Source organism: Corvus hawaiiensis, chromosome Z (genome assembly GCF_020740725.1).
Source record: "Corvus hawaiiensis isolate bCorHaw1 chromosome Z, bCorHaw1.pri.cur, whole genome shotgun sequence".
Lineage (NCBI taxonomy): Eukaryota > Metazoa > Chordata > Aves > Passeriformes > Corvidae > Corvus > Corvus hawaiiensis.
The window spans coordinates 15,168,184-15,191,071 of NC_063255.1; the positions used below are offsets into that span (position 1 = coordinate 15,168,184).

The 22,888-nt window shown below is 60.6% G+C and overlaps 3 protein-coding genes across 3 annotated transcripts; 1 reads left to right on the forward strand and 2 right to left on the reverse strand.

The window, feature by feature from the left end:
• Positions 1-21: 21 nt before the first annotated feature.
• On the reverse strand, positions 22-3,876 carry LOC125319367 (B-cell differentiation antigen CD72-like). Its single transcript, XM_048290474.1, has 6 exons — positions 2,718-3,876; positions 2,520-2,618; positions 1,298-1,612; positions 1,020-1,168; positions 707-798; positions 22-375 (listed from the first exon to the last, which is right to left on the reverse strand). The coding sequence occupies exons 1-6, from the start codon at positions 2,977-2,979 to the stop codon at positions 228-230; spliced, it is 1,065 nt and encodes a 354-aa protein (XP_048146431.1). The 5' UTR covers positions 2,980-3,876; the 3' UTR covers positions 22-227.
• Positions 3,877-4,376: 500 nt separating this feature from the next.
• LOC125320145 (B-cell differentiation antigen CD72-like) lies at positions 4,377-9,213 on the forward strand. The gene is made up of 8 exons (XM_048292173.1): positions 4,377-4,615; positions 4,701-4,790; positions 4,998-5,084; positions 5,618-5,932; positions 6,174-6,322; positions 6,665-6,816; positions 7,709-7,876; positions 8,241-9,213. The coding sequence occupies exons 1-7, from the start codon at positions 4,537-4,539 to the stop codon at positions 7,845-7,847; spliced, it is 1,011 nt and encodes a 336-aa protein (XP_048148130.1). The 5' UTR covers positions 4,377-4,536; the 3' UTR covers positions 7,848-7,876; positions 8,241-9,213.
• A 248-nt stretch (positions 9,214-9,461) lies between these two features.
• Positions 9,462-21,293, reverse strand: TESK1 (testis associated actin remodelling kinase 1). Its single transcript, XM_048292172.1, has 10 exons — positions 21,015-21,293; positions 14,104-14,225; positions 13,917-13,965; positions 13,547-13,693; positions 13,287-13,369; positions 12,849-12,939; positions 12,537-12,620; positions 11,993-12,082; positions 11,681-11,831; positions 9,462-11,439 (listed from the first exon to the last, which is right to left on the reverse strand). Exons 1-10 carry the CDS (start codon positions 21,231-21,233, stop codon positions 10,397-10,399), a joined length of 2,079 nt encoding a protein of 692 aa, XP_048148129.1. The 5' UTR covers positions 21,234-21,293; the 3' UTR covers positions 9,462-10,396.
• Positions 21,294-22,888: the final 1,595 nt, after the last annotated feature.

Sequence of the window (22,888 nt, forward strand, 5' to 3'; positions counted from 1 at the left end):
GCACACAGGGACACGCAGGGGCACAGTACAAAGCACTATAATACATGTATGCATGAGTGTGGGAGAGGGGAATAAGGTCTATTTTCCATAATCCTTGCTTTAAAATAGACACACCCTTTCCCAGCAGTTTTGCAAGGCAATTGAGGCAGTGTGCAAAGGGGACAGAGTCCCAGGGTACACCCCCAGGTCCTGTTCCTGAGTTCAGTGATGGAGGGGAGTGGCAGCAGTCAGTCCTTGGTCAGAAAAGGAGGTCGGGTCTCAGATGCACTGCTCAAGTTTGGGGATTTCTCGCAGATCCACTGGAAGAGATTCTTGCACGTCAAACTCCATAATTCCCCATTACCTACTGACCAGCAGTCTGAATTATAGCGTTTCCTAGGAAAGAGGGCACATCTCAGAGCAGCAGTGACAACATCCTCACCGTGGACACCACTTCCCACAGATCCCTGTACTGCTGGGGCAGGCAGGGCACCTGGCACACAGACCAGTCTGAGAAAGTGTCATATTCCTCCTCCTGCTCTTCTTCTCTGCCACTTGGATATTTGGCACTGTACCCCACAGCTTGGGTCTACCTTCACCCCCCTCCCTTGGGGCTCTGCTCATGGGACCATCACCCCCTTTGCTGAGAGGTGTCACAGGGGCAAAACAGCACCCTTCTAGCATGGCAAAACGGCAGGTGCTTGTGCTAAGGACTCTTTGCACTTACGGGTATTTGCTGTCCCTCCGTACAGAAGATCCTGCCTCATAAAAAATTCTTGTTCCAATCCAGTACCTTGCATTAGATGCCTGCACAAAAAGCTGGGAGGGAGAGAAGCTGTCAACCACCTGCTTCATGGCCAGTGCTTGCCAGGTGCCCAGGAGCCCCAGGGCTGGCTGTGCTTCTCCCCCCAGCCTTCCAGGATGGGAACCCGGGGCTCATGGTGCCACCCCGCCAGCTCCACACATAGTGCTGCAGCTGGCCCAGCAGGGCTCTGTCCAGTCCCACCCTCCTGGGGTACCACAACCCCCCTGCTCCGTACCGGCACTAGCAATGATGACCAGTCATCTTGGACCAGCAGTTGAGCAGATCTCTCTGCACAGTCTTGGTGGCTATCCTGCCAGTTCTTCTTTGCCATTGAGATGTAGAGACACTTGCTCCTGTAGAGTACCCAGCCACTGGGGCAGCAATCTGGGGGCAGGGGCACAGCTCAGGTGCTCATCCTTCTGTGGATGCTTAGGGGCCTCAGACTGGCTGAGTTCAGCCCCTGCATCTTCGCAGCAGCAACACCACCTGTGCCCCATCCCCATCAGGCTCTACCTGTGTTCACGCAGGCACGCAGGCTGCTCACAAGGCTCTTGCTGGTGTTGAGCTTCCCCTGCACCACCTGCACCTCCTCCTGCAACACAGCCAGCTCCTGCTGGGTATGCCCCAGCTCAGCATTCCTGCTTTCCAGCTCCATCTGGGTGATGTTGTACTCGTGCCACACTCGTTGCAGCTCTTCTCTGGCCCATGCCAGCTCCAGCTGTGTCTGCTCCAGGCTCTGCTCCCGAGCCCGCAGCTCCTGTGACAGGCGGCCCTGCTCGGCCATGTGCTCACGGGAGGTGTCCTGCAGGCTGCGGGTGACCTGCCAGTCTGGGGACAGGGCAGTTGAGCTGGATGTGGGCATGGGGCCTTGCCTGGGGCATGGCTCGAGCAAGGAAGAGTAGGATAAGAGTATCTGGCTGTGGATGGAGATTGTCCTGGGGGTGCCAGTGGGAAGGGAGAGGAAGCCCCCATGGTGGCAAGTGGAGGGGAGACACTGGAAGGCAGTGGGAGACATTGGGAAGGCAAGGAGACTCAATGAGAATCTGTGGAAGGCAGTGGGAAGGCAGTGGGAAGGCAGCAGGAACACTGTGGGAGGCAGTGGGAGGCAGTGGGAAGGCAGTGGGAACACCGTGGGAGGCAGTGGGAGGCAGTGGGAAGGCAGTGAGAAGGCAGTGGGAAGGCGGCAGGAACACTGTAGGAGGCAGTGGGAGGCAGTGGGAAGGCAGTGGGAACACCGTGGGAGGCAGTGGGAGGCAGTGGAAAGACAGTGGGAGGCAGTGGGAGGGAGTGGGAGGCAGTGGGAGGCAGTGGGAGGCAGTGGAAAGACAGTGGGAAGACTGTGGGAGGAAGTGGGAGACAGTGGGAGGCAGTGGGAGGGAGTGGGAGGCAGTGGGAGGGAGTGGGAGGCAGTGGGAGGGATTGGTAGGTAGTGGGAAGACAGCGGCAAGACCATGGGAAGGGGTGGGAGGCAGTGGGAAGGCAATGCAAGGCGGTGGAAGGCAGTGGAAAAGGCAAGGGGAGGAAAGGGGAGGCAAAGGGAGGTAGTGGGAAAGGCAGCGGGAGGCAGTGGGAAAGGCAGTGGGAGGCAGCTCCTGGTGGCCAAGCAAGAGCCCCGGACCCCAGCCCCAGCCCCCCTCCTCCCTGGCAGCCCCCAGCAGCCTGTCCCTCGCCCAGCCTGACCCCGCTCCTGCTGCCGCCCTCCCGGCTGCCCCCCCCGCGGCAGTCACCGACTCACAGTAAGCCCCCAGAACCACGACGGCCACCACCAGCAGCAGCAGGAGCAGGCTGGCTGCCAGCAGCGCTCTGGGGACGCGCCATCGCCGTGTCCAGCGCCCTGCAAGAGACGAGCACCCGCAGGCATCACCCCGTGGTCCCTCTGCCACCACCGCGCTCCGCGGCGTCCCCGCGGCAGCGGCTGCTGCCGGGTTCCCACCTGGGCTGGGCGCTGCTGTCACCGGCCCCAGCGGGACGTTCTCGTAGGGACTGTCATCCTCATCGGGGACGGTGGATGGAGGGCCCGCGGCAAACTTCAGGTCGGCATAGACCACGCTCTGGGCCATGCCCCGAGCGGCCCCGATGGCCCTGCGGGCTCTGTTCCGCTTCAAAGGACAAAAGCAGCTGGTTTCTGCAGAAGCAGAAGTGTGCTGAGGTGCGGCAGAGGGGAAAGTACGGCCACGGCACCCGCGCCCTGCCATTGGCCCGGCACCACCATCTTACCGTCCTCCGCACCCCGAAATTGGTCAATGTCCCCTGGGATGGCACTAGGGTGGTGCAGCTCGGCGCTGGAGCATCTGGCAGAGATGTAGGGCTCAGCCTACAGAGAATTGACCAAATTCCCTAGGGCAGGGGAGAGCAGGTCTGTCTTCCAGATGGGAACAGGTAGCTTTGGTGCTGACCCCATCCAGGATGGAGGTTCCCTCTTCTTTGTGCTCTGCTCCAGATTCTGAGCATCGCTGCCCTAGTGCCTAAAAGGGATTTCTACATTGCAGCACAAGCTTTCACTTCTCCTCTCATCATAGCCACGTTTCTCCACTCTGCCAGCAAGTACACTATGGAAAACCAAACCCCAGCCACAGAAGGGTCATGACAAATGGCCCCTTTTCTTTCCCCTCATCCCAAGGCCAGTGCTTCCCAGCAGTAGGAGGTACATTGGGCAGTCACCCAATAAATCCCACTGGCCTCTCCCCTGCATGTCCTCCCTGGGTCTGGGCCCCTGCATCCCCAGGAGGACATGCTCCATTTTCTTCCAAGAGATTGAGCAGAGGCTGCCTAACCTTTAGCTTTCCAAATCTCCTTCCTGTCCCCTTTGAAGCTAGCTTTGATTTTTGCCTTTCTCCACTGAGGAAGAACCTCCCTTGCTCTTGCAGAGGTGATGGACAGTGGCCTTGTAATGCTGTGCTCCACCAGCACCACTGTGTGCCTCCAGTGCTGTCCCAGGGACTGGCTGTGTTCAGATGCCATCTGGAAGACAGTGGGAGGCAGTGGGAAGGCAGTGGGAGTGGGAGGCAGTGGGAAGGTTTGGGGGCATCCCTTCTGAAACCTGCCCTTCTCTGGACACAGTTCAGTGGAGACCTCTGAGAGGCTGAGGGCCTGGAGGGACCAAGAAGAAGGTGTTGTGAATGCTGGGATTGTGGCCTTGGGAAGGGAAGGCAAAGAGATGTCACTGATCTTTGTAACTCTCTGGGGGTGTTTTGGAGCAATGCCAAAGCTGGGATCTTCTTAGACAGGGACCGGGGAGGGGATGAGAGGCAGTGGGACAAATTACATCATGGGGAAATTCCCATTCTCAGAGGCTGGGAGGGGAAATACCTGTCTGTGAGGACCTCCGGCCCTCCACAGAGCTGTCCACATGGCAATTTGCTCCTGTATTCAGGATTGCTCTGCTCTCCCCCAGCTCTCCCCTAGCCCATGGATTTGGGTCTGTCCTTTGCTCTTCCACTGCTGTGACCTCTGGCTGTGCTGCCCTGGCCCTGCCCTGTGCTGAGGGGGACCATGAGCATTTTTAGGGCATGGGAGGGGATGGGCCAGTGTTTCTGGGACCAATGAGAGGGTGCTCGTCCCCGCAGCCGTGCCTCACTGGTCCCATCTGCTACAGTGCGGAGCAAACTTCTGCTTCTGCAGATGCTGGCTGCACTTCTCCTTTGCACGTCTGAGAGACGGTGCAATCGCCAGGAACAGGAACATCTCAGAAAGGCATCCCCAGTGCGGAGCGGGAGCCAGCAGGGCTCAGGGCTTGCCCAGCGTTTGCCTACATGGCCCAGCTTTATGCTGACCTGAGGTTTGCCAAGGTGATGGGGGGCCGGAGCATGGCCAGCCAGGCACTGGAGGCAGGTGAGAGCCCACCAGCCCTGCCACGCTGTCCCTGCCATGCTCAACCCCACGGCCTCAGCTGCTCTCCCCTGCCTTCCTCCAACAGCCCTCAGCATGAATGAGGCAGAGAGCCCCTATGACAACACGCAGCCAGCGCTGGCAGGGCAGGATGGGGACGGGGCAGAGCCCAGCCCAGGTGAGTATCCAGCTGGATTCCAGCAGACCCAGGATGGTTCTGGTGTGGGTAGTGGGTGGTGTTTTGGGGTCCTCCCACTCCCATCACCCACACCATGCCATCTGTGCCACCTTGCCACCACTCTGCTGCCTGCAGGAAGGAGGTCTGGGGGCTGCCAGCAGTTTTCTAGCTCTTCAGGTGATATCTGTGGTCTGTTGTGTTGTACAGGGTGCTGGTCCCGTCGGTGGTGCCTCCCTGTGGGTCTGCTGGCAACTTGCCTGCTGCTGGTGGCCGCTGTGGCCCTGGGGGCTTGCTGTGAGTCAGGGGACTGTGAACATTTGGGGCAGGGAGTGGCTGGGTCAGGGAGGCATCTGGGCTGGGGTGGGTGCTGTGGGTGAGCGGGGGGGGGGGGCGTGAAGAGAGGCATACTCATGCACACTCACTGGTGAGTCCCTCTGCCCTGTCTGCCACAAGCTGGCCTATATCCCTCGCACATCCTGACCACCTCCTTTGCCTCCCATCATCCATCTTCCTTGCCTTACTCTCCATTTCTGCTTCTTTTCTTTTGCATCCTGGCGCTGCCCAGCCTCATATTGCTGCACCTTCCCTGCCCCTGACCTGCTGCTTCTGCTCCTACACCCCATCCTGCCTTGCCCTGCTCTCCCCTGCCAGATCCTGCCCAACCCTTAACCGTACACTTCCTTGCTGTGCCCTTCCCTCCCATCCTTTCCCACTCAGCATGGATAACTCCCTGCCTTGCCCTGCCCGTCCTTCCTGCCTTAAACAGGGTCAGTCCCACATCCAGACTGTCCCAAGCCTATGCCTCAGCTCACCCACTCTGTCCCCAGACTGGCAGGTCACCCGCAGCCTGCAGGACACCTCCCGCAAGCACGCGGCTGAGCAGGGCCGCCTGTCACAGGAGCTGCGGGCACGGGAGCAGAGCCTGGAGCAGACACAGCTGGAGCTGGCATGGGCCAGAGAAGAGCTGCAGCGAGCGTGGCATGAGGGCAACATCAGCCAGCTGGAGCTGAACAGGCTGAACGCGGAGCTGCGTCGTGTCACGGGGGTCCTGAGCAAGACAGAGAGGGAGGTGCAGGAGGTGCAGGGGAGGCTCAACAACAGCGAGAACACCGTGGCCCTCCTGCGCTCCTGCACAGCTATAGGTAGAGTGATGATGGAGCAGGGATGGGGTGCTCCAGGTGACTGGCACCCCTCAGCAGGTGCCAAGGGGCAAATGTGGCTTTTTTGGCCACATGGTGTGGACAGGGTGGTCCAAAGGCTGAAGCTATGCCTGGAGCAGATGCTGAGCCTGTGATATCCACTGGGAAGGTGTGGGGCTGTTCCTTGTTCCCTCCCAGGGCATCTGTGGCTGAGCAAGCCCCTGAGCTATGCCCCTACCCACAGATTGCTGCCCTTCGGGCTGGCTGCTGTACAGGGGCAAGTGCCTCTTCATCTCCTCGGAGAAGAAGACATGGGAAGACAGCAGAGATGAGTGTGAGAAGACATATTCTCAGCTCCTGATCACCAAATCCTGGAGTCGTTGGACTGTGCCGGTAGGGTGCTGGGGGAGCTGAGGGCAGGAGATCCAGTGATGGGGTCCCCAGATGGGCTAGCACTGTTCTGGGGGCCCCCTGTCCTGCTAAAACATTGGAGGGTGCAAGGCTGTTCTCTGGAGCACATGGCTGGTGGTTGACGTTGGACAGAAGGGCTCTGGCACCCCTGGATGTTTCCCAAGCTGGAGCAGGGCACCAGGGCTGCTCAGCTGTCCTGCCTCAAGAAGCTCCAGCCCCAGGGGCTCCTTGGCGAGATGATGACCCTCCTGCTAAGGACACAGTACTGCAGTACATAGGTGGCATGGAATAAAACATAGAAAGGCACTTTTTCTTCTTCTCCAGACCTTCCTGAAGAATGCAGATGTCCCTTACTGGATTGGACTGCAGAAGGGCAGTTTTCCCTGGTACGAATACAGCTGGCTGGAGGAAGAGGATCCGGAGAGTGAGGGGGTCTCAGAGGCCTGGTTCTGGGTGGATGGATCCCTTTACGAAAGGTAAGTGGCAGCACTCTTGCCAAAACTCCCTTCCTCTGGCATGGCTCTAGGAAGCATTTTAAATCCCACCAGTGCCCAGTTCCAGGCACAGGCCCTGGGAAACAAAGAGCATCAGAGCAGCAGGGACTGAGGGAAGGTGGGTGCAGTGGTGTGATGAGATGCTTAGAGGACAAGCAAATGGAAAGCCAAGACTCAGGGGGCTGGGTAAAATGCAGGGCATGTGAAACAGGAGGCAGCAAGAGTGGATAGAAGAAACCCCAGGTTTTATTTGGGGCCTAGGCAAGGTATTTGAGCACCACCTCTATCCCCCACATGCCTTCTTGATTCCTCTCCAAAGGGAGATCAAGCCTTCCTGTCTGTGGAGAGTCCTGGGCTCCTGCCTGCCACGTGCACCACCTCCTCAGCTTGCTGCTGCTTCCTCTTGCAGTGTCTGAGAGCACTGGGGAGGAACAAACCTGTCTGGCCAGGTTCTGGGTACCTGGCCCTCCATCCTCAGCCCTGCCACAGGGGCTGCCCCCAGTGCAGACCCAGGGCTCAGGCCAGCTCCTCTGGTCATCCACGTGCCTTCAGGGAGGGCCTGGCTCTCCCCACTGCAGGCATGGAACAACCCCCAGCAGCGAGGCTGAGAGGGGGAAGGCTAAAGGGGTGTCGCAAGCACTGCAAACCTTTTGCAGAAGGGTTTCTCAGCCTGCCTGAGGAAGTGCAGGGATGCGTTAGCTGAGCCTTCAGCCTGTGAAATCAGTAGGGGAGGACTGGGGGATCCCCCCTTTGACTGCAGCATCCAACCCCTCCTCTGCCAGTGTATGAAAGGCAGCTCTCAGCAGCCGCAGCTGCCTCGGCCGAGTTTGTAGAAAGAACATGTCAGTGCCTGATGTGTTGTTTCCCCATTCAGGCCGTGGCAGTCAAAATCGAATGGAACCTGTGCCATAATAAGCCGAGGGAGTATCAAACCCACCCAGTGCACTGGTCCCAAAGACCTGAACCTCTGGATCTGTGAGAAGGCAGCAGGGCCAAGCCTCCCTTTCAGGTGATGATGGCTGCTGGCCCCCGCACTGCTGTGGTGAGTCTGCCCACACCAGGTTCTGCTGAGTCTGGGACGCACGGGGCCTGTGGGGTGTGTAGGGAGGAAAGCGGGGAGCCTGCAGCTCTGCCTGGGGCATGTTGACCCCCTCCCTTGGAAAGGGAGAGGAATGTAGTCACCTCCCTGTGCTGGATGGAGCCTGCCTCCATCCCTTTGCTGCCACAGGCGTTCTGAGTCTGAGGTTGCTCGAGGACTACCTGAAGCCATGGCTCAGCAAAGGGACAAGATGGGGGAAAACCCTTGGTGAGGTGCTTTCCCAGCCCTGTTGCATGTGGTGGAGGCTGGGCAGCATCTCACCCTCCCCTTCACCTTCACCCTCACCCTCCTCTGCTTTCCCCTGCAGCACCTGCATCCTGCACTGCCTCTGCTCCAGCCTTGCTGCATCCTTGCCCAGGATATCCCATCCATTCAAGAAAACCACTTCCCTCTCACAGCCCGCTGCCCCTGGGCCACCCAGGTCCTTCCCACTGATGCCCAGTGGCCCTTTGTCTCCAGCTGATGTGCTTTGGCTGAGTGGTACAGGCCCCACAGCCCACCCCACACCTGCATGGGACACTTTGGGTCTTCCTGAGCATGAGGGCTGGTGGGCAATGGGGAACCCAGGACCGGCTGCAGAATGGAGCAAGCACTGACACTCAGAGCTGGAGCCATGCTGCATGCCCAGCATGGAGACAGCTGCAGTGCTGGCATGCCAGGAGTAGGTGCTGGGGACAGCACAGCCCCACCCTCCATGCAGTCCCCTCCCCACAGCAGGAATTTTCTGCCTGACCCCACTGCAGGAGCAGCTTGGCCATGGCTTTCAGACAACCCAGCACTCAACGGCCTCGGCAAAGCCTCGGCGCCCAAGGAGGGAAGCTGAGCCTGAACTGGCCGGTGCCTGTGCTGACGTTTGGGGATTTTTTTTTGCGCTAATTAGAAAGTAGAGCAGTGACCTTTAGGGTCCTATGGTGTGATTGTGCCTTTCAAAAGCAAAAGTTAACTCAGGCACGTGTAGCAGGCTGACGCTTTGCGAGACAACTCATCCGGACTTTAAATAGCTGCTACACATGTGCACATGTGAAGATTAAGCAAAGCAGCCCTGATGTAACACTGCAGCCAGGTGAGAGCAGAGGAAGTTGTGCTCAACCAGGCGAAAATGCCCTCGATTTATGATGGGGTTGTGTGTGCCATATATAGCTGATTAACTGCTATGTGAGTGAGCTTGCATGAAGAGCAAAAGGGTGTTAAAGGCAGGCTTTTTGGAGGTGGCACGTGTCACTTGTCTGTCTTGTCCGCTGAACCCACTTTGTAGCAATAAAGAGACCCAGTTCATCTGCTCTTTGCTTTCTTGTGTACCATGACAAACACGGGCTCAAGGGCACAAACCCAAAGGACCTAAATAATGAATGGGAATTTGTCTGAAGCCATCTCAATTGAGATGGGCGCTTTAGGGGAGTTGAGATCTTGGGCTGAGCAAGGCTGCTTTGCAGTCCTGGAGGAGTTCCCCAGAATGCCCAGGCAAGACCATGCAAACTTCTGGGCCGACATCTGATGTGCATCCAAGAGACAGAACCAGCAGTCTGAGTTGCTGGGACATTCAGTTTTTATTGAACACTTTAAATAAGCTGGGTATATATTACTAGCAATTATTATTAATAATAATAAAAAACACAAAGAGTTCTGCATTCACCAGTGCATTGTGCAGGAGGGAGGAAAGCCGGCTCCCACCCTTGCCGGGGGCCAGGCAGCCTAGCTGTGCTGCCCACTGGCCCCATCCCCATGATGCCAGGATGGCATCCTGGCCCCTCTGCCAGCATCCTGCTCCCAAACCTGGGTGCCAGGGGGATGTGAGGCGCTGTGCTGACTCAGCACCCAACCCCCTGCATCGGTCAGGCAGGGACAACCCCAGTGCTGGCAATCCTCCCCGTGCACTGCCCATGGGCATTGCCCCTCTACGGTCCCCTGCCCTCTTCTCCCCGTGTCAGGGACTGGCTGTGCTCCCCGCGCTTGTGGGTTCACCCACCAGCCCCCCAGGATCCCCAAAAACACACATACACACGCTGACCTCTCTACCCCAGCCCAGTCCCTCTCACCCACCTGGGTGCAAGGAACTCCCAGTTCTCCCAAGGTAGCAGGCTCATTGTAAACCCCTCTGCAAGAGCCTGCAGAGGGGTGAGCCCTTGGGGAAAGGGGGTCCTGGATCCAGGGCTTGAGCCCCGTGGCCCCCGCGGGGGACCAGCCCTGCCGCTTGGGGCAGTGCTCAGGGCAGCAGTGTTATTGCACTTTGGTCCCCAGCAGAGACCCAGCCCACCTCCAGGGTTCCCTGCAGATCCCCAAGGCTGATCCTGGTGGGGTGGGTGCCCGAGTGCCTGGGCAGCGCCACGGCAGCCACAGCACTCGGCACCACAGCCACTGGTGGCCACCACGTGCCGAGTGAGGACAGACCGTGGGGACGTGCCAAGTTCCTGCACTGCCCAGTGCTGTGGCTGCAGAGGGGTGCAAGCCCTGGGGTCCCCATCACTAGGACTGTGCCTCCGGCAGCTTCAGGCTGGGCTCAGCCAGCACTGGCCCCAGGGCTTTCTGGTGTTGGCCCCTATCATGGCAGATGAGGCTTTTGGCCTCGCAGTTGAGGTTCTGGTAGCGGGGTGGGCTGGGCGCTGGCCGGTGGCAGATGGAGGCAAAGCTGAAGCTGAAAGGACTCAGGCAGCAGCCGGGGCAGGGCAGCACATCATCCTGCTCCAGCATGGCACCAGAGCTGTGCCCAGGCAGCATGGCCGAGCGCTCCGTCCGCTCCAGCGCTGCCGCACAGGAGATGCTGAGCTCGGAGAAGCCGTGCTCCAGCCCACTGCCCCAGGCCAGAGGTTTGCTGACCATCATATGGTTGTTGTTGATGAGGAGCCCGTTGGGGGCTCGCACGTCTGGCTGCCAGGGCTGTGTGCCCAAGGATGCGGTGCGGATGAAGTTGCTGCTGAGGGGGAGTGGGGTGGGCTGCGGCGGCTCAGAGCTGTCTGGGCCGCAGTCCATCTGCTCCTCTGCCCTGGAGCTGGGGGTAGAGGCTCTTCCCCATGCTGGGGGAGGAAGGAGGGCGGGGGGCTGGGGGTCATCAGTGGGATGAGGGGACCCCACACCCAGTTCCAGGCCGCCCCGGTGGGGCAGCTCAGGAGAGGAGGGCAGAGAGTGGCACTTGCGGGGGCTGGTGGTAGGTGCTGAGAAGTCACACTGCACCTCCATGGCGGGCTCAGGTGTCACTGGGGAGCTGAGCTGCAGCGCGGCGGGGGGTGGCAGGTTGAAGGTGAGCGAGATGACCGACTTGCTCGGCGTATCAAAGAGCTTGATCTTCCCCCCCTTCAGGTCCTCACGCTGGGAGAAGGGGTTGACACGGGGGGACATCTCCTTGGACCTGGCCCCGCTGTAAGGCTCCAGCGGCCACAGCAGGGCAGGTGGCTTGGGAGGCAACATGTCAGACTGGCTGCGGGACAGGCGCTGGTCTGGCTGCAGGTGCTGTGTCCCCACCTCATGCAGGGGCGACTGCTCGGTATGGCTGGCTGACCTCCTGGTCACTCCTGGACACGGGCACAGGAGAGTGTTACCAGCAGCCAGCAGCTGCCCGTGCATGGTGCTATGGGGTGTTGGGCACCCAATAACTATGGGGCACACCCCAAGGGAGGAACAGGGGCCAGCTCCATCCTGCAGACATCACACGCCCCTGTCTCCTTCCCCTACAGCTGATGGGGTAGGACGGGACACCTCACACTCCCCCATCTTTGCACCCTGCTACGGCCTGTCCCCGAGGCGCCCACGTACCACTGAGTGTGGCTGCAGTTCCAGATGCAGACAGGCTCTCCCCGATGCCGAACAGGGTGGCCCCGGCACCCTCGGCTCTCAGCTGGTGCTGCAGGATGCTCTCCAGGCACTGCGTGATTTCCAGGAATGAGGGGCGGGAGGTGGGCTCCATCTGTGGGCAGGAGGAATTCCCCGTCAGGTCTGTGCCTCCTCAAGCACCCCAGGGAGCCTTGCATAGCAAAGGCAGCTCCCTGCTCTTCCTGTGAGCAGGCAAGGCAGCCTGTCCTGCCCGCCTGTGCTGCCAGGGAAGGGCAGTGGAGGTGGGAGTCTCACACTGCAGCAGTGAAAAGCCAGCTGGAGGAAGGCCGCCGGGCAGTCAATTCCCACCATGGTGCGGAAAGTGGTGACGTCCAGACCAAAATCCTGCACCAGGGAAAGGAAGAAGAGTGAGATTGGGTCTCCTGGAGCACCACCAGGCCCAGGGGACCCAATACGGCCTGGCACCGCCCCCCACCCTGTGCTGTCACACAGGGCTGTGGACCTGGAAGCACGCCAGCTGGGACACAGAGGAGGACCCTGATGTCACCCCAAATTGGGGTAAGGTTGGGGGATGCTGGGACACAGATATCTCTTCTGCTCTCTGCCTGAATCCAATTGTCCTGTTCTGCTCAGGCTGACTATTGGGTTCTGAGGTTACCAGCAGAGACCACCCCTCCGTGGACAGCAAGCAGGACACAGCACCCCTGCCCTGAGATGTGGGACCAGTCCTGCACATGGGTCTCTGCCCAACGCAGAATGCCCCCCTCTGTTTGATGAAGTGGTCCCAGCCCCAGTGCTGCTACCCACAGCTCCCCCTGTTCCCATCCCAGAGAGTCACCTCAGTGCGGGGCAGGTAGTCAGGGTCAGCTGGGACACGAGCGATGGTCTCACACAGGATGATGCCGTATGCAAACACATCGGCCTGCAGAGAGTGGGGAGTCAGGGCGGTGTGCCGCAGCCCTGAGGTGATGTGCCCACCATTCTGCAAGGCCACAGCCCTGCTCCTCCCTGCAGAGCCACACTGGGGCTCTGCCACCTTGTCACCAGAGGGATGCCCCATTCCTTCCCTCTAGGTGCACCCCAGGACTGCAAACTCTGCAAACCAGTGGCAGCACAAGCCTGAGTAAAGCCCCATGCAGGGCAGCCTCACCTTCTCGTTGTAGATCTCCCCACGCAGCACCTCGGGTGCCATCCAGTACGGGGAGCCCACCACGGCCAGCGGCTCCTTCTCGCTGCCCTCACTGGGAGACATGGTGGAGTATCAGGAGCTTCCCAGTCCCCCAAATGTCCAACCTTCCCCCCTTCTGCTGCAGCAGTCCAAATCACCATCTCCATCTCCCTTCCTGGGCTAACCCTCCTCCATGCACCCTACAAACGCATCTCTCCCCAACCACACCACCCCCTTCTTCATCCCCTCCCAGCCATTCCCAAATGTGTCCACCTGCTCCTGAAGTCCCCCCTGCCAGGGACCACCTCACCACCCCCATTTCTACCCTTTTAGCTGCATCCCCAATGTCCATCCCTCTCCAGCCTGTGCTCTGGGTGGGCTCCAGGGATGGGGATGGACAGATGGATGCTGCCCACATACCTGTAGGTGGGGATCTTTTCCGCCAAGCCGAAGTCACCCACTACAGCTGTGTAGCCACTGGCCTCGCAGCGCACCAGGCAGTTCTGGGGGCACAGGAGGACCTGTCACACCAACTGCACCAGCCCTGCCTCTCTGGGGCTCCCAGGACGCCCCAGCACAACACAGCCTCCTGCTCCCCAGCCTGCCACGCCTGGGGCAGCAAGGCAGCAACACGGGTATGGGACAAGGAGGGCAACGCAGTGCCTTGGAGCATCCTGTACCTTGGAGGTGAGGTCGCGGTGGAAAATGCCCTTGGAGTGCAGGTAGCGTAGGCCATGGGCGATGTCGAGGGCCAGCTTGACACGCATGGACCAGGAGAGGGGCACAGGGCTGTCCAGCAGCTGCTCCAGGTTCCCACCGTTGATGTACTGATGGGGAGAGCCAGACCATTGCATCACTGTGTCCCTCCCGCCCACAACACTGGCTGCCCATCTCTCATCCTAATGCATCTTCCAACCACCCCACAGCACAGCCTCCCAGCAGGCCTTGCATGCACATGTCTCAGGCCAAGAATGTGTCCCCACAGGTATCACTGTCCCTTCCCCAGGCTTGCAGGAACCCCAAGACTCACAGCTGCTGCCACACTCTTACCTCTGTCAGCGCGTGCAGCTGTCCCTGGTGCACACACACCCCCATGAACCTGTGAGATAGAGGGGACCTGAGGGTGGCCGTGGCAGGGACCAGCCCCAGGAGCTTATCCAGCATCAGCAGTAGCTCCAAACCCCCAGGCTAGGGAAAAGGGGGGCAATGGGGCCGGCAGTGGGGGAGCAGGTCGTACCTGAGGATGTTGGGGTGCGAGAGGCGGTTCATCAGCTGCACCTCCCGCAGCATGTTGCCCCGGTTGCTGGTCAGCTTGTTCATCTTCAGCACCATGATCTGCCCCGACTGGCGGTGCCGCACCTGGAGGGGGACGCAGGACAGGCTGAGCCCCATGTACCTCTGCAGCCCCCATGGACACCACGCTTCACGTGGCTCCCACCCCAGCCCCAGAAGAGGTGCTAAGCATCCCATGTGCCCAAGGCATATGGCACCCCAGCGACCACTAGGGCTAGAGGGGCACTCTCCCCACATCTCCAAGCACGCCCAGTACTGATGACACACATCCCCATCCTCGCTGGGGCACCCTGTTATGCTCCCTCCACCGCGCTACACTGCCCTGAACTCCCGAGAGGCAACAACAGCTCCCACAAGCTGTGAGCACAGCCCCACTGTAGAAACAGGCAGGTGCAGGACTGGGGAGCACCAGGGAGGGCTTTTTTCAGGTCAGCACCACCTAGCCAGACCCTACCAGCATGGGGTGGAGAAGAAAGGGGGCACAATGCCCCTCAGAACCAGCTCTAGGTGTGGCAAACACTTCCGTAGTGCTTGACCCCAGCCTGGCAGGGCATGGTGCTCGGATGAGCTGTATATTTAGCCAGCCCCAGCCCGATGCTGTCATACGATCTGGGGGCCTGGTCCCCTGCCAAGAACAGCAGCTGGAGCATGGCCAAGCACGGACACCCCGTCCATCTGCAGCTCCCTGGCATGTGCAGGGCAAGGGAAGAGCACAGGATGCCCTGACCCAGCACTGTCATGGGGGGGCCAAACCAGTGCTGAGGGTCCCGTCCTGAGCAGGTGCTGGGGGTGGGATGCCACCCCCGCCTTGGAGCAGCAGCTGCCTGGGGGGACAACCCCATGGATCCCAGCTGCCCCCCAGCACACACGGAGCTGCGCACGGAGGCGCAGGCATTCCTCAGCGCTGCCGTCAGCTCCCTGCTCTTGTCCTTTTTAGTCGATGCTGGCTGAGGCTGTTGAGCCGCTGCCAGCTCCACAACACCCCCACAACACCCCTCACCTCAGGGATTGCCTTCCCAGGCAAAACACAGGGGGTTGGCTGGAGGCAGGATCCCCAGCACCCCCATCCAGCTCGCAGCTTGGCCCTTGTCCCCACCACAACAGAGGGAAGATGGCATGCTGGGCCCTCCAGGGCTCTCCTCTCACCCCATGACTGGCATTGCTCAGGGAGCAGCTGTCCTGGGGTGCATGCCATGGATCTATCCAGCAGAAAATACCCAGGGGATGGGGCAGCAACACATCCCTTCAAAAGGGCCTGGGGGAAATGAGTGCTCTGTGAAGATCCCTCTACATGTCTGTGTGCATTGATGCCAAACCAGTCCCAGTCAGAGTGGAAGTGAGAGGCTATGCCGCCATCAGCTCACTGAGATCATGGAGAGACTTTGAATAATTCAGCAGACACCTGCCTGTGGGCGCCCTGCTCCAGTTACACCTTTGTCACCTCCAGCCAGTCCCAGACAGCCAGCTGGCATTCCTGATCCACCGACATGAGCCACGTGACAGCAGAGCTCAGAATGGACCCTGGACGAGTGGGAAAGGGACACCTCAGATACCTACCACCACAGGTCCCTATCCTGGCACTCCACCATGCTGCAGGGAGAAGGGAGGGTGGATTTCCCCATGCCTCCTCCTTGCTGAGCACTGGACATACTGAGCCTGTCTCAGGGTGACACTGCAGTGTCTGCTGTGGGGAGCACCCAGAGCGCTCCATCTAATGGTGCTCCAAGACATCCCAGTGCTCACTACTCTGCTCACCACACCACTGCCCAGCAGCACCTGCAACTGCCGCCAACATCATGCTGGACTCCTGCCCCAGGACTCCTTGGTCACACCTGGACCAAGGGCAAGGGGCAACTCCACCCCATCCCCACCATCGCTGTCTTCTGTCCACCTCATCCTTGTCGGCAGGGCAGCTGAGGGCACCACCAGAAACAGAAGATGGGCTCTCAGCCAGGCTTCAGTGCAAGCTTTAAGGAGGAGGCCTGCGTGATGAAAGCAGGGTGGGCACAGTCTCCCTTGGTTCCTCCAGCTCCCCATGGAGCCGGGGGTTGAGGAAGCCAGAGCGTGGACAAGGCCAGCAGGATCCAAAGCCTTGCCAAGCCCCTGGTGCTAGCTGCTGCCCAGCAAAACCCATCACTCCTGACCCAGCTCTCCCGGCGGCAGTGCTTCCTTCCTTTCCCATGCCATGTGCGGCTGACAGGACTGGCTCAGTCAGTTTGGCTGGGACCAGCAGCTGCCAGACGGCAGGACCCGGCTCAGTGGCGCAGGCAGGCTCATCCCCGCCAGGACGGCTGGAGGCGGCAAGGCTCCGGCGCCACGCGCCCACATCGGGAATGCCGCGCGGCACACACAATGCTGGCACTCGGTGGCCATGTGCCATAGGGCCGCCCAGCTCCCTGCAAGCAGCAGCAGCCCCGCATCAGGGAGCAGCGTCTGGTGGGCACCAGCTCAGCCCCACACAGTCGACATGTGCCTGTGGCTTAATTCCTCATTAAAAAGCCACCTGCCATTGGAATAAGCTGGGTGAGGTCTGAGTGCAGTCACGTGCTGTTGGACACCTTAAGATTAGAGGAGAGGCAGACTCGGGGAGGGAAGGTCTGGTGAAAGCTGCTTCTCCAGGAATTATCTCAGGGATCCCAGAAGCTCCTGGCCCATACAGCCCTGCTCTGATGTCTTTTTCCATGACTCCATCCCCAGGGGCAGGAAGGGCTCCAGGGGCTCCCAGCCCCATGCCCATGGGTCCTTGAGGGTGTCTAATGTCCTGAGCTCACTTGTGAGGCCCTGTTCTGCCATCTCCCCTGCAAGATCTGTGGCTCAAGGCCAGTCCATACCTTGATAAGCAGGGAAGGAGTTATGCTCCCTTCCCATGAATCTCACACGCACTGGCCTTGTTTACCCAGTCTGTCCAGATGCTAGCACCAGCTCAGAGCCCTGGGCGCCCTCTGATGCACACACAGCAGCAAAGGGCACAAGCCACGACCCCAGGGGATTGAAGCCCCTCACTAAGGGGGTTTCCTCCCTCACTGACATCCAGGGAAGGCAGCGGGCAGCACAACCTCCTCGGGCAGGAAGGTCTCTCCTCTCGACTCTCTCACGAACTCTGGGATGGCGCCCAGGAATCCCAGCGCGTTCCCCAGAGCTGAGCTCAGCCGGGCAGCCGTATGGGGCTTCAGGGGGAGGGCAAGCTACTTGTCCCCCCCCCAGGAAACAGGCAAGCCCTCACCCCTCACCGATGCTCCCTGGCATCCCACATGGCTGATTCACTGGGCACTTCATGGGGCTACCGTGGCTGAGCCGGGGTGCCATGGCACGTTGGTCCCCATCCCATCTGTTGCCAGCACACAGGGCTGGGGGATGGGACAGGCTGGCGGCAGCCCCAGCCTGGGCACAAGGGATCTGAGCTCTTTTAACAGCGGAAATTAGAGTCTTATTTAAAGAGCATGCTAATCAGAGCAAGCAGACGGCCTGATCCCTCCCCGCAGCCAGCGCTCCCGTCTAGACATGGGGCAAAGCTCCCTGACATCTCCCCACTCGAAGGCCTCAGCAGCCAGCCCCCCTGCACCCTGCACTGAGGACAGCCTGGCACACAGCCCCACTCTCTGCATATTCCCTTGCCCCCTGCCCCACACAGGCAAGGCACAGTCACACAGGGACACCACCCTGCACCCCTCACTGCAGAGTTCTGTGCGGAAGACAGGAGCGGGGCAAGGGAGCTAGCAATGCCACTGGTAACCCCACAGCCACCCACAACAGCTGCATCTGAGCTCACAGGAATCTCAATAACACAACCGGGTGGGACTGGGAAACGTGCCCATCAAACAGAAAAGGCAGAATCAGTCAAGACAGACTTTGAGGAAGAGACAAAGCCCCTGCTCCGGGAGAGTGTTTGAGCCCCCACCTCCTGTTCTCCCAGGAGTGACATTGTGGGCACACGAGGAGCCACAGCAGTGCCAGTGTTGCACCGCGGTGGCAGATCACTGCCTGCCCTCACTGGCAAGCCTGGAGCACGCCCCATGATAGAGCAGGAGAGGTGCTGGCAGATCTCCAGCTGGTAAGCACAACACACTTCCCGTGCCCAGGACTCCCAAGCGGCAACTGTGGGGCCAGGCCTGCTCCCAGCCTTGCCACGGCTGGCTGACCTTGGCAAATTCACTTCCTCCCTCCTTGCCTTAGTTTCCCCATCGGTGTCACGCTGCTTCACTCTCCATAAAACAAGACAAGGTCCCTGATGAAGGGCAGCAGATAAGAGGGAGTGAGCTGCTCCATTAGTTGCACCGGAAAATTGGAAGTAAACAGAAAATCCCAAAGGTTGGCGGGGAAGCGAGCAGAGACAGGCAGGTGACAGCAATGCCAAAACCTTCTCCTGAGCTCTGGCTGTGCTGGGAGCTGCTAATCCACACACACACACACACAAAATGCCGTGGAAATGGGGCGCTAGGCAGAGCACATCATAGAGGTGCACCCTGGGAAATGGCATTTCCAAGAGGATGTGCAACATCAGGGCATAAGGCTGAGACTCAGATGAGTGAAGACCTCTGGATACAGCCCCAAGGATGCTGCACACAGCCCCCATGTCTGCTGCAGACAGCGCATGGGAAAGTAAGAGCGGGATTTGGGGAAGACATGCAACAGTGGTTTAAGGGCTGGAGAAAATGCCTGGCACAAACAGACCTGGCTCAATCTGCTCAGTCAATTGGAAATAGAGAGGTGGCTTCCTGCAATGTCTGTGTGTCTGAGAAAACGGGGGGGCTAGTGCCTCTGAAATTGCACAGGGAAAGGCAATGAGAACCAGCTGCTCCAGAAGGAAAACAGCCCTGCTCTGCAGCACAGTGGGGGATCAGCTATGAACAAGCGCCATGAAAAAGAGCAGTTTCTTGTCACTGGTGTCTCCTGTTTGCTCTGGACAGCCCTTCTGAGAGAGGTGCTTGGCTGGAGCAGGATTGGAGCAGCTAGCTTGGGACACCAGGGCTCGGACACTCTGAGCCCTTTGGCTTCAATGCTGAGAAGACAGTCAGAAGCTTACCAGCATCCTGCCTGGCCCTGGCTCAGGTGCACACCAGGACTGAGCTACCTGTGCAGGGGCAGAGATACCCAGGTTCCCTCCCTGTCCCCCACACCCACCAAGGCTGGAATGACATAGGACTCGGCAGCCACACAGAGGAGGCAGATTCAAGTGCCCATAAGCCTTGGAAAGCTATAGAAGAAACAAGGGAGGTGGGAGGAAAATGGGTCCTGGGCTGCCCTGCCAAGCTCTGTCCTCCTCGCAAGCTCAGGCAGCCAAACCCCAGCTCAGATCCCAGGCTTACCCCACCATCCTGCTGAGCTCTTGGACTCAACCCACCGCACGAGCACAAAGCCCCATCTGGCCCTCTCCCGTCCCTGCTTCCTTGCCACCATGCACGCATGTCGACTCCTGATCCCCATCCCACCCCTCAACCTTTGCCAGTCTCCCAAATCCTACATGCCAGCAGCCCCACAAGAACATAACGTGTGGGAGAAGGAGCATTTTGTGGCTCCTGCAGAGACTGGCAAAACAAACAGTGAGGCAAGAAGAGACTGTGGCCTTGCTGAGACACGGAAGCATCCATTATTAAAGAGCCATATCCACGCCTGACTTTATTAAATGCCTCCCTCTGCTCCAAGGTGCTGCTATGCGCTCCAAGCCAGAGATCAATAGCAGGAACCCAGCCAGCAGGGAGGTCATGGCTCCACTGGGAGCTCCAGGAGGGAACACGGAGCAGAGGGACCCCACTGCACACCTTCCATGCCCCTCACAGGACACCTCTTTTGTGGCTGAAGAGGAGATGGGTCTTGGGGGTCTCCCTGCTGAGTGGGGAATGGTGTCAGGGCTGGAGAGGGTCCCCAGGGTACTGCCAGGATGTGGATGCCCAGTTGCGCTGCCTGTGACCCCAGTGACTGTGGTGGCAGGCAGTGGGGGTTGTGCCCAGCCCTAAGCTGCTCTTTGAGGGATATGAAGCCGCTAGATCGATCACCACTTAGGGACAGTCCTCGCCCAGTGGCTTATGGCACCTTCAGTGATGCTGAGGCACAAAACAACACATGCACACACCTCCCCTCTGTCGGGAGAGGTGGTGCTGACACCGAGGCACAGCCCTTCGTCCCCAGCAGCAGCGCACTGGGCTGGCAGGATACTGTCACCACGCACCCCTGCCTCACTGCTGGAGACCCTGAGCTCCCCACCAGCACTCACACACCCCTAACCTAGGCACGGACCACACACAGGCATCCCCACCCTGAGAGCCCCAGAGAGGACGGAGGACAAAGACAGCTCTGGGGTCCCAGCTCCGTGCCGTTCTACGGCATCACACCCCTGTCCCACAGCCAGACACCTTCGTGGGGCTCCCGTGGGGAATCCTGCACATCACCTGCCCAGCAGGCCCGGCAACGCCGGACATCACCTTGGAGTGGCTAGGAACGTCGCCTGGATTCCCTGCCACAGGCACACCCTGGGTGGGTTCGCGTCTCCAGCCTTTCGACAGGGGTCCCCGGGGCTGGGCTGCCCGCCACCCGACCCCCCGCGCAACCCACGGCGCAGCGCTCGGAGCGCTCAGCCTCCCCGGCTGTAAACAGAGCCGGCGCTCCCCTCCCCCTGCTCGGGGCGATGGAGGCACAACGCCCCGGCCGGGACGGGGCGGGCGGCGGGGTCCCCATGTCCCCGCCGCACGGCACCGCCTCGAGCACCCCCCGGCTCGCCCGGCTGCCGGGGCTGGAGGTGGGGACCACAGTCCCGAGTCGAGGGTGCGGCCGGGGCTGCGTTGTTGCCGCGGTCCCGGGGGATGCCCGATCCCGGCGGGATGCCCCGCGGACCGCCATCCCCGCTCCCGCCCCGCACACCTTGAAGACCTCGGAGAAGAAGCCGGCCCCGATCTTCTCGCAGTAGAAGTCGTCGATGCGCGCCAGGGTGGAGACGGCGCTGCGCAGCGCCCGGTACGAGGAGGGCCGCAGCCGCCCGCAGCCCGGCCACGGCCCCGCCGCCTCCCCCTCGCCCTCCCCGGGCCGCCGCGGCAGCTTCTCCCACTCCATGTCGGTCCCGCCGAGCACCCCCAGAGCCATTCACATCCCCGCCGGGGCAGCCGCGCGGCCGCGGCGCCGCCGCTTTCCCGGCGCCCGGGGCGATGCTAGCAGCGGCGGCGGCGGCGGCGGCGGCGGCGCGGGGCGGGCGGCGGTCCGGGGCGCTCCGCGCTCATGGCCCGGCGCCGGCGCCCTCCCGACCCCCGCCGCGGCCCGGCGCTGCGCCTCCGCCGCCCCGAGCGCTGGCACCGGCGGGGCGGGGCCGGGGCGGGGACAGCCCTTAACTCCTTGGGACCCGCCGCCGTCGCCGCCGAGCCCAGCAGGAGCCCCCCCCCCCCCCCACCCCCGACACCGCCCTGCCCCGGCGGGCACCGCGGGGTCCCGCACGCCCCGATGTCCGCAACCACCGGCACCGGCCTCCGGTGGGTGCCGAGAGGGCGTCTCCCTACGCGCCAGGGTGGGCTGTGAGGCCCTGAGATCCCGGGGCACGGCTTTACGTGCACGGACACGGGGCTTTGACTGTCCCCAACCCCTGGATGCGCCATACAGGCATGGGAGTCTTCCTCCCCTGGGTCCCACCTGGATGCGCACTGTAGGTGCGGGACTTCCTTTCTCCCCTGGGCCCTGCCCGGATTCTCCGTGTAGCTATGGGACTCTCTTTGTCCTCGTAGCGCCCAGTCCCTGATGGATGGACAAAAGGCGTGGAGGTCTGATCCGATCTCCCCATACATCCAGCCCCACCCTATACAGTGTCGTGGGACCAGTTCCCCCATACAAGCAGCTGCTGGCAGGATGAGCCCCATTGGTATAGGCTTGGATCTCTACACAGGGGCTCTGATTCTCCCCGTGTGCCCACCCCAGCCTGGGCAGTGTCTCGGGGGCAGTGCGATCTGCCCTCCTGAGGAGCAGAGAAGTGCAGCCTCTCAGTGACAGCATGCCTGCTGCCTGTTGCACCTTTTCGCGTTCCTTGTTTTCCTGAGCTCTTCCACTTCTCCCTGTTTTCCTCCTGCTTCCTGCTCCCCCACCTCAGGCCTTTTGCCTGCTCTGAGGCTGATCTGTCCTGTCCTTCCTGCCCAGGGACTTTCTGCAGCTGGATCTGCCCTTGCTCAGTCCCACACATTTTGCTGACACTCTCCTTGGCAACCACCTTGCCTGTGCTGGCCTAGCCCTGCCCCAGCCGCCTCTCTGGGTGCTGCCTCTGCAGCTCCCCTCAAACAGCTTTGCTCCAGCTGTTTCCCTGTGTGGTAGGACTGGCTGCACATGCCCTGCACCACTCTAGCTGCTTTTCCTGCTGGGAAAAACAGCCACATAGAGTATCTCTTGATACGGCATTTTTTGGCCGGTGCTCAGCTCCAGGTGCCACCAGGCACAGCATAAACACCATGGACCATGAGCTCTGGGTTTTCCTCCTTGTCCCAGGAAAGAGAAGAACCCTGTGGACTAGAGCAGGGAACTGAGCCTCTTATTTATAGTGGGAACAGTGCCCTGCCCTCCCCCTAGGAATTCATGGTATTCCTGCTCTTCCAGGCCTGCAGAGGGAGTGGGTTTGTGCAGGGCAAGTTTCCTACATGTAGGGAGCCAGCTCTGCCAGTCCCTGTCTCATGAGGTCTGAGCCATCCTTTTCCTCACCAATGCCACTCCAGCCTGGTGCTGGATGGCATGTGTTGGGGAGGCCTTTGTAGCCGTGGGGTGGAGTG

Coding starts and splice junctions, on each gene's coding strand:
- LOC125319367 (XM_048290474.1), bottom strand. CDS start 2,979: ATGGCAGGGCGCGGGTGCCGTGGCCGTACTTTCCCCTCTGCCGCACCT. Junction 2,619..2,717: donor GACAGCAGCGCCCAGCCCAG/GTGGGAACCCGG, acceptor CGTCTCTTGCAG/GGCGCTGGACACGGCGATGG. Junction 1,169..1,297: donor GCGTGCCTGCGTGAACACAG/GTAGAGCCTGAT, acceptor CCCTGCCCCCAG/ATTGCTGCCCCAGTGGCTGG.
- LOC125320145 (XM_048292173.1), top strand. CDS start 4,537: ATGGCCCAGCTTTATGCTGACCTGAGGTTTGCCAAGGTGATGGGGGGC. Junction 4,791..4,997: donor CGGGGCAGAGCCCAGCCCAG/GTGAGTATCCAG, acceptor TGTGTTGTACAG/GGTGCTGGTCCCGTCGGTGG. Junction 6,323..6,664: donor GGAGTCGTTGGACTGTGCCG/GTAGGGTGCTGG, acceptor CTTCTTCTCCAG/ACCTTCCTGAAGAATGCAGA.
- TESK1 (XM_048292172.1), bottom strand. CDS start 21,233: ATGGCTCTGGGGGTGCTCGGCGGGACCGACATGGAGTGGGAGAAGCTG. Junction 13,694..13,916: donor AGCTGCACGCGCTGACAGAG/GTAAGAGTGTGG, acceptor TCTCCCCATCAG/TACATCAACGGTGGGAACCT. Junction 11,832..11,992: donor TGGCTTTTCACTGCTGCAGT/GTGAGACTCCCA, acceptor TCCTGCCCACAG/ATGGAGCCCACCTCCCGCCC.